At 42.7% G+C, this 20381-nt stretch overlaps 1 protein-coding gene across 1 annotated transcript; it reads left to right on the forward strand.

The window, feature by feature from the left end:
* The first annotated feature begins 256 nt into the window (after positions 1-256).
* wdr36 (WD repeat domain 36) lies at positions 257-20330 on the forward strand. Its single transcript, XM_083793481.1, has 23 exons — positions 257-547; positions 2207-2234; positions 2675-2775; positions 3484-3601; positions 4477-4609; positions 4757-4811; positions 5368-5500; positions 6296-6471; positions 6649-6769; positions 6986-7051; positions 7827-7910; positions 8927-9081; positions 12990-13104; positions 13394-13559; positions 13753-13861; positions 14368-14447; positions 15654-15761; positions 15917-16014; positions 17132-17274; positions 17769-17882; positions 17998-18079; positions 18592-18779; positions 19410-20330. The coding sequence occupies exons 1-23, from the start codon at positions 386-388 to the stop codon at positions 19557-19559; spliced, it is 2685 nt and encodes an 894-aa protein (XP_083649607.1). The 5' UTR covers positions 257-385; the 3' UTR covers positions 19560-20330.
* The last annotated feature ends 51 nt before the right edge of the window (positions 20331-20381 follow it).

Genomic DNA, 20381 nt, shown 5'->3' on the forward strand with positions numbered 1-20381 from the left:
GAACTACTAAGGCAGCAGTATATCAAGAAGTAGGCCTAAGTTAATAATTTATTTTAGGTTTTTGAAATAAACTGAAAAATCTAATATGGGGCACAAACTATTTAAAATGGGGTCCGTGGCCATCATCATATACATTTTGGGTCATGAATATGTTTGAGAGTGCATGAAGGGAATCCATAGAGGGATTCAGCCGCCTGCCGGAACGTTTCCGGTGTAACACATGGTGTGTGTAACACATCCTTCCGTCCCCCCTCTTCGCTTGTACACATCCCCACATGCGAGTCTGGCAGTCTGCGCGAGAGTCCCATGTAAATATTAGTGGGTCACATCGAATATATCTGTATGTTTATATATATTCATAATTTGACACAAATAAAGACACGACATGTCGGACGGGGTGAGGACGAGGAAGGGAAGCGAGCTGTTCTCCGGGTTCCGCGCGCTGGGACTTTATTCCAACCATCTACCACATGTGCTGCGTTACCATGGGAAACACCGCGAGTTTTACCTCGTTACGGCCGTGGGCTCCTGCTTCCACACGTACAATGTGAGTGCTTAACTAAGTGCTACTTATTTGGTTAGGGTATGAGATATGAATATGGTTTATTATGACCCTGCCTGAGCTGAGCTCAGCCTCAGGCAGTTTTAGCCCCGATAGCCTCAGACAGTCCCTAATGTAAACTAGCCCCTCTCGGAACCCTCCATAAAGCTTTTCTGGTCTGGGTCTAAAACATGTCAGAAACTTCAGTACCATTGGGTTCTGCTTGGAGGGCTAAATGTAAACCAGCCTTGGGTCAAGAGTGTCATGTATGTATTACATCGATTTTTATATTTGCATAGCTTTCATCTCTCAAGACACATTCTGCTGGCAGAATCTGTCAGCACCACTGCCGAGTAGTAGTACACACACACACACACACACACACACACACACACACACACACACACACACACACACACACACACACACACACACACACACACACACTAGGTTCACAGTATTAGCTGAATGTACACAGGCTTTAATGTTCTGTCAGCACTCAGTTGTCAGAGTCAAGATCAGATGTCATCTCTCTAGCCCTAGAATGGCTAGCCCTAGATATTCCATCCATTGCATGTATATGCCATAACGCACAGCCATATAAGTTCATCACTCAATGCAGTTTTGTGAAGGAGCTCCTCTCTGACATACTATACTATGCTGAAATGTTTAGTTTTCTCTGGCATGCACGTCATGACAGCTGACATACAGCAACGTGTGCAGGCAAGCGAGAAAATAAGTAATAAGTGATAAAAAAGCATTTTTGTTTCAATCATACTAGGGTTGGGAGCCTTTAGGATTTTAAAGATTCCCAATCCCTCTTATCGGTCCGATTCCGTGGGTTGCAAATGGACCCATAGAAGTCTGTAACTCTGAGAATGTACAAATGCATCCAGTTCCATGTGTACACTCGGTTAAGTTTGAAAACCACTATAGTATTGTAATTGTTATTGTATAGCAGAAGTGAAGTCCACATACCAGCTCTGACCGGTTCTGGAAACGGTTCCAATTCCAAATGTGAACCGATTCCGGTTCCTCAATCTTTCTTCCGGTTGCTCCGGTTCCGGATTCCAATCCTAAATCAGACTATATCCTGCCTCAAGCAACAGCAAACTGAGCAGCCTTCACCTGTCAAAATAATGGTTTGCTGTGTTTGTAGTTGAGTGAGTGTATATGGCCATGTCCTGACCTGACCCGAGTACTGAAAAGAAATGACCTGACCTGTGTGTGTGACGTGTGTGTGTGTTCATTTTGATGTTCATTGTTCATCATCATTCTCATATGAATATCAGTCTCTGTCTCTCACACACTGTCTTTCAACATTGATCGCCGTCTTCTGATGCTACTTTTACTTACACAAAACCAAGTGCAATTTACTGTAAATGGTGCATTTATATAGTGGCTTTATCCAAGGCGCTTTACATAGTGTGCATTACATTCACCCATTCACACACCGATGCCGGAGGAAACCATGCAAGGCACCAAGCTGCACATCGGGAGCAATTTGGGGTTCAGGGTCTTGCTCAGGGACACTTCGACACTCTGGGGGAGCCCGGGTTCGAACTGGCAACCTGAGCCACTGCCCTGAGCCACCGCCCTCCACTGTAATTACGGCAATGTTACAGTAATGTTTCTAAAATGTGTTGTATTTATTAATTTTTCCAGGTCAAGAAATTGGGCATCGTTGCTGTCAGTAAGTACTAGAGACATTTCAGGGAATTGTTTTCTTTCTTTCTTTCTTTCTTGACGTGAGAGCAAAATAGCAGCCGTGTGAATATAGTCAAATAAGTCAATAGAGCATCATGTAGAAACATTTTAGACGATAGCAAGAGTGCATGTACAGTATAGATGAATCCACGCAATCATGCGCAATCATAGTTGTGGTGTCACAGTGTGGCGCTTGACAGCGCAGCATTGATTGCATACAGCTGGCCACCAGGGCACGGCTCTGCAGATTTGTCTAGGGGCATCTTTAACCGCCTGATCATTATCGTCATCCCTGGATCATTCTGAAATGGTTTCAGTTTCACAATTTATAAAACGGATTGATACTTTACTCTCCTTCAGCATTGTGGATACTCTAACCTCTCTCAAAGTGACGGTGGACACATATGGTGATGTCGTGCTTTCTAGGTAACAGCTTGTCGGAGGACATTTCCTGTCTGGCGGCAGACAGGATGCTGGTGTTCGCCGCCACTGGCCGCAAGATGGCTGCCTATGCACGCAACAAGGAGGTAAGCGGTCGTAAACCAAAGGTTCACTGGATAGTAATGTATATACAAGTAAGACGAGCAAACGCGGGAAGCGAACGCAGCTCGTAAATGGCAATAACAACAATTAGAATAAATTACATACTTTTTTAAGGTTTTCTTTTTAAAGTTCTCTTTTTTGTGTTTTTTTAAGATTTTATTTTGAAGTTAAGTTTTTTGAAGTTAAGAGTTTTTAAAGTTTTTTTTTAAAGTTAAGTTTTTTTGTGTTTTTTAAGATTTTATTTTTAAGTTAAGTTTTTTGAAGTTAAGTGTTTTTAAAGGTTAAATTTTTTCTTTTTCATTTTAAGTTAAGTTTTTTTTAAGTTAAGTTGTGTGTGTGTGTGTGTGTGTGAGTGCGTGCGTGTGTGTTTTGTGTGATACAGCTGCGCCCTCTGGTGGCGGGCGGGTGGTGTAACAGCGGGACAGACACACACACACACAGACAGACAGACAGACATGATCTGCAGGGTCTCATAGTTAGTGCTCATTGCATTCGCAATAAAATCATGTTGTTTTTTTCTCCAGCATAAATAGCTCATCTATTATTATTATTATTATTTAGAGTTATTAATATGTGCCAATTAATTGGCACATTTCTGTGTTGCCACTGTTATTGTACCCTACTGGTTCACCTGACAGTGCACTATTGCCATTACAGCGATTATGGTAATGAGTGGAATTTATGTCCAATAGGTCGTCCACACATACGAGGGCCACGAGGCTGACATCCAATTAATTCTCCCATTCGGCGATCATGTGATCTCTGCTGACCGAGAGGGTGTGGTCATAGTTTGGGATTTAAAGGAGGAAGGTAAGAAAAGTGCTCTAACTAATACTACTATTACGACTAGTACTGTTGCTACTACTGTTATTACTATTCCTGCTATTACTAGTACTGCTGCTGCTAGTGCTGTTGCTCCTACTGTTGTTACCATTACTAGTTATACCATTACTAGAGAGGGAAGTCTAGAGCTCTCTGGTGGAGCTGTTGCCCCCGCGACCCGACTACGGGTTGAAGATGGATGGATGGATGGACTATTACTAGCACTGATACAATCTGTAAAAGAGTTGATGCAGGTGTAGAGATCGTTTTAAGAAAGTAACTTCAGTGACTTAATTACTGAATTAGTGTCTGCCCTCCTAATACGTGAGATGCCCGTGTTTATGTATAATAATACAAAAAAACTATGCTCACGTTTTAGGAGGGCAGTATCAGTCACCAGAAAAAAACAGACGTGTTTTCAATGAATCTAACATGGTTAAAATGGAGGTTGAAGTTACAATGGGGTTGTATAGGAACTTAGGAAGGGGCGGGGGCAGCTGAAATGAATATCTAAATACTAAATCAAGCAACTTAAAAACTGTCTGGGGTGTTCACATAAGCCTGAATATAAGATGAAAACATTTTTTAAAGTGAAATATCCCTTTAACAGTAACTGAAATAACAAGTATGAACACAAATTTAAGTGGTGGAATAACTACACAGAAACGAGGTGTAGCGATCAGTCAGGTGGTGCACATTACATGCACATCAGGCCATGTTTGCTGGCCGAGAAAATGGCTTAGTGGAAAGCTTGCTGCTACTCTAACTGCTATTTGTACTATGTACTACTTTTACTGGCCCAAACCATTGCTATGAAGTAGCCTTTTGTGTGTGGTTGTGGTAACTCCTGAATTGTTTTCCAGAGGAGTATCTCCGCCTCCAGTTTGACCCCACCCAATTCTGCGTTTCTGCCATGATGCACCCGAGCACATACCTCAACAAGATCCTATTGGGCAGCACACAGGGCACCATGCAGCTGTGGAATATCAAATCCAAGTATGTTTAATGTTTTATGACTAGGCTGACTGATAGAATTGTAAAACGTGGCCGTTTGACTGATTGAACATTATAATGTTGTGAGGTGATTAACAACAAAGTTCCTGATTGGTTGATTGTTTTATTTAATTTTGTTTTTACTTCCAGCAAATTGTTGTACAACTTCACAGGCTGGTCTGCAGGGGTCACCGTTCTAGAACAGGTATCTACCTCAAGTACTATGACTCACTAGTCACCACAGCTTTTGGCTTGTTATTTTTTACAGAGTTGCAGGGAAATAAATAACACGTCACACACGGGTCGCTTGTTTTAAAAACGCAATAGCGTAACAGACATTTCTTTGATGTAAATACTATAATTCCCCCCTTGGTTTGGAGGTGGGTTGGCCTCACGAGAGTTGGCAACACTGTTACTAGCACTATTACTACTACTATTGCTGCTGCTGCTACTACAGCTATCTTGCCAACGTTTTAATTGTTAGCGAGCGATTCCGTACCAACAGCAATTCACCTGTAAATTGTGTCAAATGTCCTAGTCCCACATACATATTAACTGAAGATTACATTTTTACTAGTGCTGCTATGAATGTCATCCCGTTACATACAATATTTGGCTAAATACACATTTTCCCCCACAACATTTCAGTGACGAGCTGACCCAGAGTGACTAATACGTTTATACTACTAATATTACTACTGATGTTACTAGTACTTCATTTGGTGTTACTGTTCTCATACTGTGTTTTGTTTATGCTCCAGAGTCCTGCTGTTGACGTCGTTGCTGTTGGCCTGAGTTCAGGACGAATAATTCTCCACAACATCAAGTTTGACGAAACTGTGATGTCATTCCAACAAGACTGGGGACCAGTGACCTGTCTTTCTTTTAGGACAGGTACATCTGTCTGTTTTTTTATTTACCTACCACTCTCTCTCTCTCTCTCTCTCTCTCTCTTTCTATTATAAATCAGTGTCTCTCCAGAGATTAAAATAGGGTGCATTTTGCATCCCAAAATGCAGTTTATAGTTAAGGGACACAATAAAACAACGCCCTCTGCATCCACGGGATGCACTACTGTACTCAGTCAGCATGTACAGTAAGAATAATACAAATAATACAATAACAAAAATGCAAAATTTGGTGGCTTTAGTTATTTTAAAAGTAATATTTTCTTCATGAATATAACCACATTATAACCATATGAAATGAAATGGGAGTTAAATGCTGCAATTTGTAAAAATGGCAAAATAGTTGAAGTGAGACTCATAAAATGTCCCTGGGACTCATCTAAAATACCATCCCTTCATTCTGGGACTCATTACATTGAAACCTATTTACATCACTGGTCTTTCTCTGCAACAGTGTAAGTGATTCTATATACTGTGTATATATCCCACATTCAAAGTGGCTATCTCCATTAGAGGACAATAGGGCCACAGGGCTGATTCAAAAACATGCACGATGGTAAGGGAAAAATGTAATAAGTTTGACGAGTTATTAATCTATATTTTGTAATAATAATCAAAATCGACAAAGTAACTAATAACTAAAGTAGAGTAGACGTGAAAGTATTGGAAATACTCAAGTATAGTACAAATACCTCAAAATCGTACTTAAGTACAGTATTTAAGTAAACTAGGTTACTTTCCATCACTTGCATTCTAAGTGGTTGTCTTTCTGCCTTGTCAGATGGCCATCAGATTTTGGCTAGTGGTAGCCCTTTGGGCCATGTGGCCCTGTGGGACCTGGACACCAAGACGCTCCTGTCCCAGCTCAGACACGCACACCACGCGTCGGTCGCCGCGGCCACCTTCATCCACGACGAGCCGCTATTGGTCACCAACGGAGCCGACAACTGCATCAAGGTCGGATTGTTACTCAAGTCGTGATGATTTCCTTCTTTAGTATTTCTTATTACTTTCAGAATATGTTATGTGGGAGAACGGCAAAAGACGACAAACATAACTGCAGTCTAGTAACTGTAACTGTGTGAACACGGCAACCATATCGTTAATAATAGTTTAGTTGACCATATATTGCAGGTGTGGATATTTGACACCGCTGGGGGTGGAGCCCGGTTGCTACGCAGTCGCCAGGGGCACTCAGCGCCGCCAACCAAGATCCAGCATCACGGAGAGAATGGTCAAAACATCCTGAGTGCAGGTAACGCGTGTGTGTTTGGTGTTAAATCCTAAATTGCTTTAGTCCACTTTGAAGTTAACCTGGCATTCCAATTCCATTACGAAGTAATATCCCCGTTTAGGGACCTGGGGTGTCTCAGCATTTCTCAGAGGGCTCAGAGGGAAACCGTTTAATAGCCAATGGCTTAAGTTAAAATTAAAATGTATCTAAAATAAGACAATGTTATCTTCTCTTCAGGTCAAGATGGAACTCTGAATTCCTTTTCCACTGTCCACGAAAGATTCAACAAAAGCCTTGGACATGGTAAGACTCTTGCCTCTTGTATGCCATTTGAATAGCTGCATCCATTTTCATGTTTGACACAACAGTGTCACCTGTTGGCCACCAGCAGTACTAACTCAGTGGCTTCCAATCAGACTTGCTTATGTTATCTGATTTGTGTTGGGATCCTTTAGGATATTAACGATTCAGGTTCCTTAACGATAACCTCTTAACGGTCTTCCTATGTATAGCGGATTCCAAATGTCTGTAACTCTTGAGATTGTACAAGGGAACCAAATGGACCTGGTTCCATTTGTACATTCTCCGTCCTTGGAATTGTTTTGAAAAGGTTTGAGGACCACCGGTAATTGTATAGCAAACGTGAAGTCCACATACATACCAGCTCTGACAATGTGATAAAAACTGTTCCATACATACCAGCTCTGACAATGTGATAAAAACAGTTCCATACATACCAGCTCTGACAATGTGATAAAAACTGTTCCATACATACCAGCTCTGACAATGTGATAAAAACTGTTCCATACATACCAGCTCTGACAATGTGATTAAAAACAGTTCCAAATGTGATGCAACCGATTCCTCAATCTTGGATCTGGTTCTTCACTGATTGAACCTTTCAGAGTGAGGTCCTTTCAGATGTGATGTCATGTCTTATTGGTGAAATCACAACTGACGTTCGAAGCTTCGTTCTGAAAACTCAATGGAAAATCATTGAACGTCAAAACAAATTGTATTCTAATCTACTCAATTCTATTCTACTCTACTTATTGATTTCTACTGTGCTTTACTCCAGGTTCTATTAACAAGAAAAAGACAAAGAAGAAAGGTCTTTCATACGAAGAAGTTCGACTTCCTGCTATCAGCACATTTGCCTGCGGTACAGTAAAGTTGATTTTGACAGATTTTGGTCAACTAAATTTAGTTGACTAAAATGTATTTTGGCGGGCCTTGATGCCGTCGTAATGGCTGATTTTACACTTGCTGACACGATGTGAACTTGTGGTTCGGCTATTTTCAGCATGTGTAAAATTACTTGCATCTTTTACTTATACTGGATCTCTTGTCGACTAGTCAAACTACTAGTCATCATTTTAGTCTAGTTTTTATTTGTTGACGAAATTCTCAATGTATTGTTTTAGTCAACATCGCTTAGTTTCCATTTAGTTTTCATCAGTGAAAAACGGTAGTTGACGAACATTTTTCGTCATAGTATTAGTCACTGAAATCAACACTGCAGTAAACTTCTATAGCAGCAGATTCAACTCATTAGACTACATTGGATTAGATTTCAACAGATCAGAGCAGGATTTCCTGACCTGATGAAGACCTTCTAGGGTATTTTAGTTCAGCAGTTTTAAATTGTTGTTGGGATGTGCATGCTTCCCCTTGGACTCTATATTGATGATGCCAATCCAGCCCAATCCAACTTCCTTTGAATTCTAGTATAAAATGGATTTGTCTTTTACGTCTCGAAGACCGTGTCCAGGACAGGCGTCCGACGCGCCCCCTCAGGAGACTTAGCTCAGATCTGAACACATTTTATTCGGTGTTAGGAACCCGTTGCGACCGCATGCCCTTGCTAATGTCGACCGACCCAGGCAGGGTTCAAACCCACAACCTCCCGCATGAAAGGCATATGCTCTAAAGTTCTTAAAAAGTCAAACGTGTGAAAAAATGTAGTATGGAGTGGAGTTGCTTCCTGGCCGACTAGCAGCATCCACAAGACATTTGGCACTGATTCATCCCCCGGTTTGTGACATTAGCTGCAGACAAACGAACACACAGGTGAAAACATAATCTGCCCCTTTGGCTTTTAGCCTGGCAGAGATAATGAGATTAGACTTCTAGACATTAGTTAGACTAAATGTGATTGTGTGTGTCCCATGTCAACAGAGACGGCTCGGCAGGGCGAATGGGACGGCATCGTGTCATGTCACCGTGGTTACCTGGCAACCAGCACATGGAGCTACCACAGGTGCACCATGGGAAGCCACCGTCTGGAGCCAGAGCGTTTCCATAGGAACCGAGCACTCAATGTCCATGCCACGGTAACGATCTTCTAGCGATCTATCTCGAAATCTGTGTGTGTGTGTCTGTGTTGTACCTGCTGACTAGGGCTGTTACAATTATGACATTTTACCTGACCAAAATCTTGGGTTTAATCCTTTTTACCTCCTTTGCCAACCCGTTTGATTAATATGATTTAATCCAGAATTAAAAATCATATATATATATATATATATATATATATATATATATATATAATTATTATTTTTGTATTCTCATGGTAGAAACAGCCTACATCCGAATCCCCTGTGCACGCGGCCTCACGTGCGGTTATTAGTGCTTTTTCTGCTCAAAATGGGACAAAGTACCATGTTTGGGAGTGTATAAATAAAACATGAATCTGTGCTCGCGCTAAGAAAATGAATCCACCGCGTGTTGGTACACAGCCTAGAGTCTGAGGCTAGACTATAGCTATGGAGGACAATCACTTCCGGGTCGGGTGCATGAGGCTCTTCTTCTTTGCTTATTTCACACATTACACTGGCACTGGCCTCACGCCTATGGTAAGATTTGATTGTGTTTCTGTTGAATACACATTGAATATATGAATGTAGTGTATGAGCATTTTTCAACATAAGAAATTAGCTTCCTTTCTCAGCTTTCGGGACCTGTAGTTTCACAGAGACACATAGCATTCGGACATTAGTGGAATAGTTGTCTGGCTACGCGAGACTACAGCTCAATGTGCCGTATGACACATAACGGGGGACGAGTAAAATATCAAAGAGATATTAAAAACTGTAACATTCTCTGTTTCGTGGAGACTTGGCTGACACCCGATGATCAAGATCACGCGATTAGGCCATCGGACACTTTTAATGTGTATCGCCAGGACAGAACGGAGGAATCTGAGAGACAGACGGGAGGTGGTGTCTGTTGTATGATCAACAAGGACTGGTGTGACTCTAGAAGTGTTACAAAGCTGGCCAGCTCCTGCTCACCCGATCTGGAACAATTGACATTAAAATGTAGACCCTTTTTTCTCCCACGGGAATTCTCATCGGTGATATTTACAGCTGTTTATATTCCACCACACGCGAGAAAGGAGACTGCTCTATCGCTTCTCCACAACAGCCTAAGTGGGCTACAGACGAAGAACCCCGACTCCGTCTTGATCGTGGCCGGTGATTTTAATCACGTTAATTTAAAGTCAGTGTTGCCTAACTTTTATCAACACATTGACTTCGCCACACAAGGTAAAAATACCTTGGATCATTGTTATTCTCTCCTGAAGGGAGGGTATAAACCCCAAGTCCTTCCTGCTATTGGGGGGAGTGACCACGCTGCTATTATACTGAGACCAGCGTATGTCAACAAACGCCGGGGGAGTGCACCGGTGACGCGGGCGGTCTCTCGTTGGACAGACCAGTCAGAAGCTGCGCTGCAGGTTGCACTGCATGACGCCGTCTGGACTGAGTATAGCAGCTCAACCCCCATAAGTGACATTAATGTTTTCACTACGTCTGTACTAGACACTATTTGTAAGACAACAGAGGCTGTAATCCCCAAGTCCACCATTAGGATATTTCCAAACCAGAAACCCTGGATAAATAGGAATATCCGCGAGGCTCTGAATAGGAGAGCAGCCACTCATAAGTCAGGGCTGGTGACGGGCAATAAGGATGCCTATAGAGCAGCATGTTACGACGTGCGGAGAGCAGTGAGGGATGCCAAAAGGCAGTATGGAGAAAAGGTGGATCTACAGTTTCAACAGGGAGACTCTAGGAGTTTGTGGAAAGGGTTGAGGGAGATGACAGACTATAAGGCACCTCCCCCCTCCTTGGAAAATGCTGACATGTCTCTGGCAAATGAACTAAACATCTTTTATGCGCGCTTTGATACCCCTGGTAACAGGCAGGTCAGTGCAGATAGAGCAGAGACAGTCAGAGAGGCAGAGGATAGCCCTCTCACAGTATCTGAGCATTCGGTGAGGAGGATGTTCAGTAAAGTGAACATCAGAAAGGCTGCAGGACCAGATGGCATTGCAGGACGAGTACTGAAAACATGTGCCGACCAACTTGCACCAGTATTCACAGCAATATTCAATCACTCTCTGGCCCAGTCCATTATTCCCACATGCTTCAAGGAGTCCATTATTATACCGGTACCCAAGATCCCAAAACCCAGCTGTCTAAATGACTATCGCCCAGTAGCGCTAACATCAGTAGTGATGAAGTGCTTTGAAAAGCTGATTAAAGGCCACATTTCCTCCCTACTGCCAGGGTCATTTGACAACCTACAGTTTGCCTATCGTCCCAATAGATCCACTGATGATGCCATCGAGCATATCCTTGAGACTGTTCTTGTCCACCTGGACAACAAGAAGAAGAAGGATACCTACGTGCGGCTATTATTTATTGATTATAGCTCCGCTTTTAACACCATCATTCCATCCAGGCTCATCAGCAAACTAAGGGACCTAGGAGTCAGCCGCACACTGTGTCGATGGATCCATGACTTCCTGACAGGCAGACCACAGGCGGTGAAAGCCGGAAGACACATTTCATCAACCATGACCCTCAACACAGGTGCACCACAAGGCTGCGTACTGAGTCCACTACTGTACTCTCTGTACACACATGACTGTGTAGCCACCCAGGAATCAAATTCGATTGTGAAGTTTGCAGATGACACGGCTGTGATTGGCCTGATTTCAGAGGGGAATGAGTCCCCCTACCTGGAGGAGGTGGAGAGACTGACTCACTGGTGTCAGGATAACAGTCTCCTCCTGAACACCAGCAAAACAAAGGAGATGATAGTGGACTTCAGGTTAACCCATTCTGAACGGGCACCCATTTTGGTGTCAGCATCATGTTATGCTTTAGCTATTTAAAAATAGCAGATCTACAAGATCATATCGCGCCACCGAGTGGCGCGATACGAGCTTGTAGGTCTGCTATTTTTGAAAAATCGAAGAGCGACTGACATTTCTAGATTCTGATCTCAGGTCAGAATGGGTTCATCAGACCAGTGTGTGTCCGGCGGAAACCTCGTATGAATCTGATCTCAGGTCAGAATGGGTTAAAGGGCAACAAGAACTACGCCCCCCTTAACATCAGTGGGACCACGGTGGAAAGGGTAACCTGTTTTAAATATCTAGGTGTACACCTGACTGAAGACCTGTCATGGTCAACCCAGACGAACGCTGTGGTGAAGAAGTCACGGCAGAGGCTGTACCATCTCAGACGCCTGAGATCTTTTGGAGTGTCTCCTCTTGCACTACACAACTTCTACACCTGCACCATAGAGAGCGTCCTGTCAGGAAACATCACAGCGTGGTATGGGAACTGTACGGTGCGAGACCAGCAAGCCCTGCAGAGGGTCGTCAGGATGGCGGGGAGGATCACAGGAGGCAGCTTCCCAGCCCTCCAGGAGATCTATACCAAGCGCTGCAGAACAAAGACCAAGCGGATCATGGAGGACAGTACCCACCCGGCTCATGGTCTGTTTGAGCTGCTGAGGTCCGGGAGAAGATACAGGATACACAAGGCTGTCCTGGAAAGACTGAGGAAAAGTTTCTTCCCCCAGGCCATTAGGATTTTAAATGATGACATGGACCTTGGGAGACGGGCAGTTTGAGTGCACGTACGCACATACAACCCCCCCCCTCTCCCTTCACATGGACATGACATAATACCTCTATGGACATTATTTATTTGTAGTCTAACTACTTTTTATTATAGTCTGCTTTTATAGGGTTGGAAGTATTTTAAATGGTTTTTAGTTTTAGTTTAGTCCTCTTGTCCTGTTTTACTGTTCACTGTTCTGTGGGGCTGACCTACATACATTTCACTGCATTTTAAAGATACTACTTTTTTAATATGTATGTGACAAATAAAGATTGATTGATAAAGATTGATTGATAACGTCTTCTGTCTGTCTCGGGCAGGCTGTTGACATCACGTCCTGTGGGAACTTTGCGGTGGTCGGCTTGTCCTCGGGACACATTGATGTGTACAACCTGCAGTCTGGACTCCACCGAGGGCAGTATGGAGACGATACAGGTACTATTTACCACTTAAACCCTAATACTTATTTTTCGGTCTACATATTATATCTTCGCTGAAAATAGCAGATGTACAAACTCACAATGAATGCATCACGTTGCGATGCATTGTGAGGTTGATCTGCTATTTTCATGCAAAGGCGGATGCTGGGGGTTTAAGTGGTTATAACTAAGTTCATACTACTGCTCTCGCCAGTTTATTAAGCTCTATCTCTCCCTCTCTATATCTCACTCCCTCTCCACCTCTCCATCTCCATCTCTCTCTCTGTCTCTGTGTCTCTCTCCAGCCCACCAAGGGGCTGTGCGAGGTGTTTGTGTGGACGGCTTGAGTCAGGTCACGGTGAGCGCTGGTTCTGACCGGCTCCTGAAGATTTGGCACTTCAAAAGCAAGACGTTGGGCCACTGCACACAGCTGCCTGCCCCCCCGGCTTCCATAAAGCTACACAGAGACAGGTAGCAATTATTAGTGTGCGCGTGTGTGTGCGCGCACTTATATTTTTACAACTAGAATATAATTAAATAAATAATGCATCACATTAAAAGCTAAATTCATCGTCTTGTGAATCTGGAAACGTTTGACAACATAATCTACTGGTATTGATTTTTATAATGGATTGTTAATGAATGAATTTGAATGTTGTCTTAGCAACATGCTAGGTGTGGCGCTGGATGACTTCACCATAAACATCCTGGATTTAGAAACCAAGCGCATTGTCAGGAGATTCCCTGGACACAGAGGACAGATTAATGATATGGTGAGTACTACAACTACTTCTAATATTAATACTACTACTACTACTACTAATAATCATAATCATAATAGTCATAATAGTCCCCAAAAGTATATTTTTCTTCAGTCTGTTCAAAAACAATACCAAGACAATACATGAGGTCCCCTCTATACACCGAAAAGCATCCTATCGGTGATGCAGCAGTTTTTCACTAACCGTTGAAGAATCACCCGGTCGTGAATGTAACTCCATTTCACGATTGTCTGCCTTAAAAATTGCGCGATCGTTTCTCATAATGTCAAGAGATATTCCACCACCGCTATCCAAAACAAGGAAGACAAGCAGAGCGACCCGGGGTAAATTAAATTCCATTTGTCTACCCGTGTTTTCGGGTCAGGAAGCTCTTCAGGAACGAACACGTTTCTCCTGTTCTAGTGCAGTATGTATGGCTTTTGAAAGATATGAGTTTGTTATATTCTTATATGGTTTTGTTTTCTCTTCTCTTCTTTCCTTCCTTGCATCCATTCTAGACATTCAGTCCAGATGGTCGCTGGTTGATCTCGGCAGCAATGGACTGTACCATCAGAACGTGGGACCTGCCCTCAGGATGGTAACAAATGGAACCTTCCGTTCAATTAACTTCATCTGAACACTTCATCCCTTAGTTTTAAGTTGAAAATTAGATCTGATTAAAAGTGAATAAACAAGAATGACTCAGTCATAACTTCCGGATGCAGCAAGCTCTCGTTCTATGGTATAATCAGTTTGTGTGCCGCAGCCTCAGCACACAGCTGCACGCTGCAGCGTTCAGAGTATGGGTCTTATGCCATGGGTAAGTTTCCCATTGGCTTAGAGAGGCAGCCTAGAGACAAGTCAGCCAATCATGAAAAGGTGTCCACTACGGTCGCTACTAGAGGTAGTAGCAAATGTAGTCCAGCTACATTTCAAGCACCTGGCGCTTTTCTAAGTACCCAAAGACGTTTTACATGGGGGGGCATGAGAAACAAAACCACTAGTGGAGAAAAACCTCTTAAGAAAACTGTGGAATGATGAGAAGAGGGGTGGTGGAGTTAGCTGGTGAATGCCTGAATGAGGTGGGTTTTGACTGAGGGCGGTTTGGAGGGTTTGGAGGGTGCAGGCTTCTCAGAGTATTGGGGAGTGCATTCCACAGGATTGAGCTTAAAGGTATATTCAGTGATTTCACTCAAAAAACCTTAGGTTTCGTTTTTGGCTGGGACCCAAAGCCTTTCGTCCAATCAGGATAGAGAGTCAAAAACGAAACCTAAGGTTTTTTTTTACCCCCAGGGGTTAACTGGGGACAGGGAGGAACTCCTTATATGGTCAGCACACTCTCAACACACTAGTAGAGAGGATTATCACGGCCCAGGCCGTAGCGTAACGGTCTGGGCACCGGACTGGTAATCCAGTCGCAGTGTGCCGCGGGTTCGACTCCCGGACCCGACACGGCCTTTACTGCATGTCATCCCCCCATCTCTCTCCCGTTTCCTGTCAGCCTACTGTCTGTCCCTTCAAAAATCAATAAAAGGCGTAAGCCGCAAAAAAATATCTTAAAAGAAAAAAAAAAAAAAAAGAGAGGATTATCACAACAAAACAAAGAAATAAGTGATATTTGAATTAAGTGAAATCACTGAATATACCTTTAAGTTTAGGTTCAGTCAGAGCTTGATTTAAGTTTAGTAGAGAGTGTTTGTTGTTGCTATTGTTATGAGCGTCATCATTCATTTATTTATGACATTTTATTTAGATTAATTGATATGAACGTGGTCAACATTGGTCCCTTCTGTGTTTGCCATAGCCTCGTCGACTGTTTCTTGGTGTCATCAGCGCCGGTGTGCGTGTCCATGTCTCCCACGGGTGACTACCTTGCCTCTGCACACGTGGACAACCTGGGGGTGTACCTCTGGTGAGAGCTCACATGGCTAGCGGTCAGCACAATGAATTGCTATTGGGTCATAGGTTTTTGCTTTGATCTACTTTATTTTAATGGAATAGAAAATGTATATATAATATATAATACTGATACTATTTCTGATGATAAAAAATTTAAAAATGTTGCAGGTCCAATAAGAGTCTCTGCACCATGGTATCACTGCGCCCTCTACCAGCAGACTATGAACCTACAACTGTAATGCTACCTGGAACCTGTCCTAGTCAAGGTAACTGTAATGCTACCTGGAACCTGTCCTAGTCAACGTAACTGTAATGCTACCTGGAACCTGTCCTAGTCAAGGTAACTGTAATGCTACCTGGAACCTGTCCTAGTCAAGGTAACTGTAATGCTACCTGGAACCTGTCCTAGTCAAGGTAACTGTAATGCTACCTGGAACCTGTCCTAGTCAAGGTAACTGTAACGCTACCTGGAACCTGTCCTAGTCAAGGTAACTGTAATGCTACCTGGAACCTGTCCTAGTCAAGGTAACTGTAATGCTATCTGGAACCTGTCCTAGTCAAGGTAACTGTAATGCTACCTGGAACCTGTCCTAGTCAAGGTAACTGTAATGCTATCTGGAACCTGTCCTAGACAAGGTAACTGTAATGCTACCTGGAACCTGTCCTAGTCAAGGTAACTGTGATGCTATCTGGAACCTGTCCTAGTCAAGGTAACTGTAATGCTACCTGGAACCTGTCCTAGTCAAGGTAACTGTCGTTCTGAAAGCAGCAGCATAACAGGTCATGGTAGAATGCAAAACAACGTGTGCGTGTGTGAGTGCGTGTGCCCGGAATGCACTGTTTTGTGTGTATGAGCACGGAATGTGCTCAGCTGATTGGCTGAGCACGGAATGTGATGTATGATGACAAGAGCGGCCCTCACTGCACACAAGTATGATTTTTACTGATCTGTATTGCATTGGATCCCTGAAACAATGAAACGTCTGTCTGTCTGTGCTTTTTGTGTCTGCTGCTAATTGGTTGGCTCCACCCCAGCGATGGGAGAGAAAATAGCCTCCACATGTCACTTTGATTGGTTGCCCATCTATCCCATCACTGGCAAGGTCTAATTCCCATCTAAGAATAATCTATCTAACAAAATTAGTCACTTGGAATATCCAAGTGAATAACAGCTGTCCAGCCAGGCAGCCAGTTGTAAAAATCTAACACTCGGTACTAGACTCCTCCAGGTAGGATATAAACCCGTTGTAATGACGTCTTTGTTGGAAGCAGCAGTCTTGGTCGGATATAAAACAAGTAGTGCTACTACAGGTCCTACGACGTAATGCCGACATTTTTAAACAATGAAGGTCAAATAAAACCCAATTCGTTCAACCCACCCAGGTGAGGACCTAGAAGAGGCCAGCGAGGAGCCGTCTGAGCTACAGGACTACGAATCGCCTCAACAGCTAGATGCTAAGCTGGTCACTTTATCACTGCTACCCGAGTCCAGGTGGAAGAACCTGCTGAGCTTAGATGTTATCAAGGTAATATTATAATATATAGCAGTGGTTCTCTCATTGATTTGTATTTTGTATTTGTATTTGTTACCGTATGTCACATCTCAAACTCGAAGAACTTAAATATACACTCAGAAATATACCAGAGTTTGGCAACCGTTTCTGACCTACTTTGCGGTAGTATTTTCTACGTAGTCATTGGACACCCCCCCCCCCCCCCTTCATTTTAATAGTAGTATAGTTTACTTCATTAATATACAATTTGAGTAATGGTGTTGTTGTTTTGTTCTGTATCTGCTCTGTGATTGTTGTCATGTAGGCTATCTGTTGTCTGTCCTGGCCTATGTGCAAACTTCAATTGTGTTGAAGTGTTTTGTTACATCCCATTATACAAGAGTAGTACAGCATTTGTGGTTTTGGGCTCCTTGACATTGCAGCAACAAGGCCTTTGTTAGTAGTAATAGTTACAGTGTGTGAATGGGATCTCTCGCTCTCACTAATGACTTCCTCTCTCTTTTCAGAGGCGGAACAAACCCAAAGAACCTCCGAAGGTTCCACAGTCCGCTCCCTTCTTCCTGCCAACCATCGCTGGATTGCTACCACAATTTACCGTTCCTACTAGTACTGACACGCAGGTACAGTACTATTACTACTACTACTGATACTAATATTACTGCTACCATTTAAGTACTACTGCTATTCATAATAATATTAATAATATATATGTATATATTTTTATTATATTTCCAGTCCAAGATTTTGAACCTGGGCGTTCTGGCTCAGAAGTCTCCTTTCTACTTGGCGCTGGAAGATGCTCACCGGACAGATATTTGTAAGAACTCTTTGTAGTTCTGTCATTATAGACATTATGGTAATATTTGTTTTAACCTGGCAGTACTTATATTATAGTCATTATTAACCCATTGAGACCTGAGAACAGATTCTACAAATGTCAGTTTTCTGAAAAACATGTTTCTTTGTTAGTGGTGCTCAAACTATTTAATGTCGAGGACACTGATAGTAATGTATTTGGCTGCCTACCCCCATCTGAAAATATGTTGTTCTAGGGACCAACCAGAAGCAAAGATATGAGTTAAAAACGCTGTGAAAGAATATATATTCAAGATTTGCACACATTTTCACGATGTTTCAAAAATAGCAGATCTACAAGCTCGTGTAGATCTGCTATTTTTCAACAGCTGAAGTTTAAATGAATGGTTAAAGACAAAGCCGTTAAAAGCTATTACTAGTGCTAGTACTGTATAAGGTGACACAGATGCATCTCCTCAGGTCTAATTTGTCTAAATGGGTTAATGTAATTTTAATCCACTATTTGCTATTCAGACAGCGAGCCAATCACGTTGCTGAAGCAGATGGGGCCCTCGGCGATAGAGACAGAGCTCCGTGGTCTGTCCCCGGACATGGGCGCAGACGCCTGTGTCCTATTGGCCTTCATGAAGATGATTGACAGCATGCTGCAGGGGAGGCGGGACTTTGACCTGGCCCAAGCATATCTGGCTCTGTTCCTCAAGGTGTGCATTCAACAGTGTTAATTTTGTTGACTAAGACTAAAAGACTAAAAAGGACTAAGACTAAATTGTGTGTATTCAAAAGACTAAGACTAAATATTTTCTGGCAAAATTTACTTTGCATTAAGACCGTGGGCTATATCTTGTGTCACCCCTTAACCCTCTTTTTACTATTTTAAAAAACCTTTTAAAATAGTTCAAATAGCCGATCTACAAGCTCACAATGTCTCGATGTAGATCGGCTAGTTGAACTATTTTAAAATGTTTTTCAAAATAGAAAAAAATTACAAATTAGTAAGGGATAAGGGTGGCGCAAGATGTAGCCCTAAGACCTAACCACAGGGTGTTGTCCCAGCGGTGTGATATGTCCTTTTGCACGTTGCCGCACGTCATCCCATGTTGTCCCAAGTGATTCAACGCATGGAATTCAATGGCCCAAACCACACCAAAGGGTCACCATGCAAATAGTTTCATTTGTACACCCTCAGAGTGTATTTCAGCTAGGGACCTCCTGAAAATCCCTCAAGGACCCCTGGGAACCACTGGTATCTTTCAATGATATACCAGTGCCTCTATCTCCAGTGCCTCTATCTCTCCGTTCCAAACCAATGTTTCTCTCTCGCTCTTTCTCAGCTCCACCTAAGGCAGATCGCCGTGGACTCGGTCGCCACGGCGACTCTCAGCCGCCTGTCCACCCGATTGGAGGAGACGTGGGGGGAGCTGCAGACGGCGTTCAACAAGAGCCTGTGTGTGTTGGCATACAGCAAGACGGCTTTACTGTAAACAGTAATACAATACTACATGAATATGCACACACAACACTCATGATATGGATGTAATAGAACAGTGGTTTTCAACCCTTTTCATATCAAGGCCCATTCTTTTTTCTGCATTTGAGCCACGGACCACCATTTGATGAGATTTTTAGCCTTGCAGACCCAAAAGAAGAATATGTCCACATTTCCATGCTGTATTAATGGTGGATACAGCAATCTGAGAATCCCATCGGCAAATAACGGAAAAACAGCGACCTTGAGTCAACAGTCTGTCTTGAGAGACTATCATAGGAGAGACAATAGGCAAATGTTGATCAAATTAACAATTCTTCTTCTACATTCTCTAATTGTGTAGACTTCTTGTAAATTAAATAATGCAGATGTTTAACAATCATTTAACTCTTGAGAGCGTAACGTGAAACCAAATGCACTCGTACGGGTTCATTTGGTGTCATGTTACACTCTCAAGAGTCATCTATAAGGGTTACCAACTCCCCATCATTTAGCTGGGGACCACCTCGAATCCCTTCAGGCGAACGACTGGTTGAAAACCACTGTACTAGAAGCACAAGCATATACACGAATACACATTTATGTGTGTATAAACTGTACACCTATAGAATACACTCTCATACTGTACCTGGTATTTGAAAGAAGGCTGCAGTTTGTCAGCTGTGAGATGTCCAATAAAGTTTTTCATGTTGAACAGATTGATTTGATAACTGATTTTATAGGAGTTGGAATAAGACAATAGAATAAAGAAGCGAACAAATTGACTTGATGGCATTTTCATGTAGCACTCATGGTGTAGAATAACATTAACCCATTA

This window comes from Protomyctophum parallelum (genome assembly GCF_964188405.1).
Source record: "Protomyctophum parallelum genome assembly, chromosome: 21".
NCBI classification, from domain to species: domain Eukaryota; kingdom Metazoa; phylum Chordata; class Actinopteri; order Myctophiformes; family Myctophidae; genus Protomyctophum; species Protomyctophum parallelum.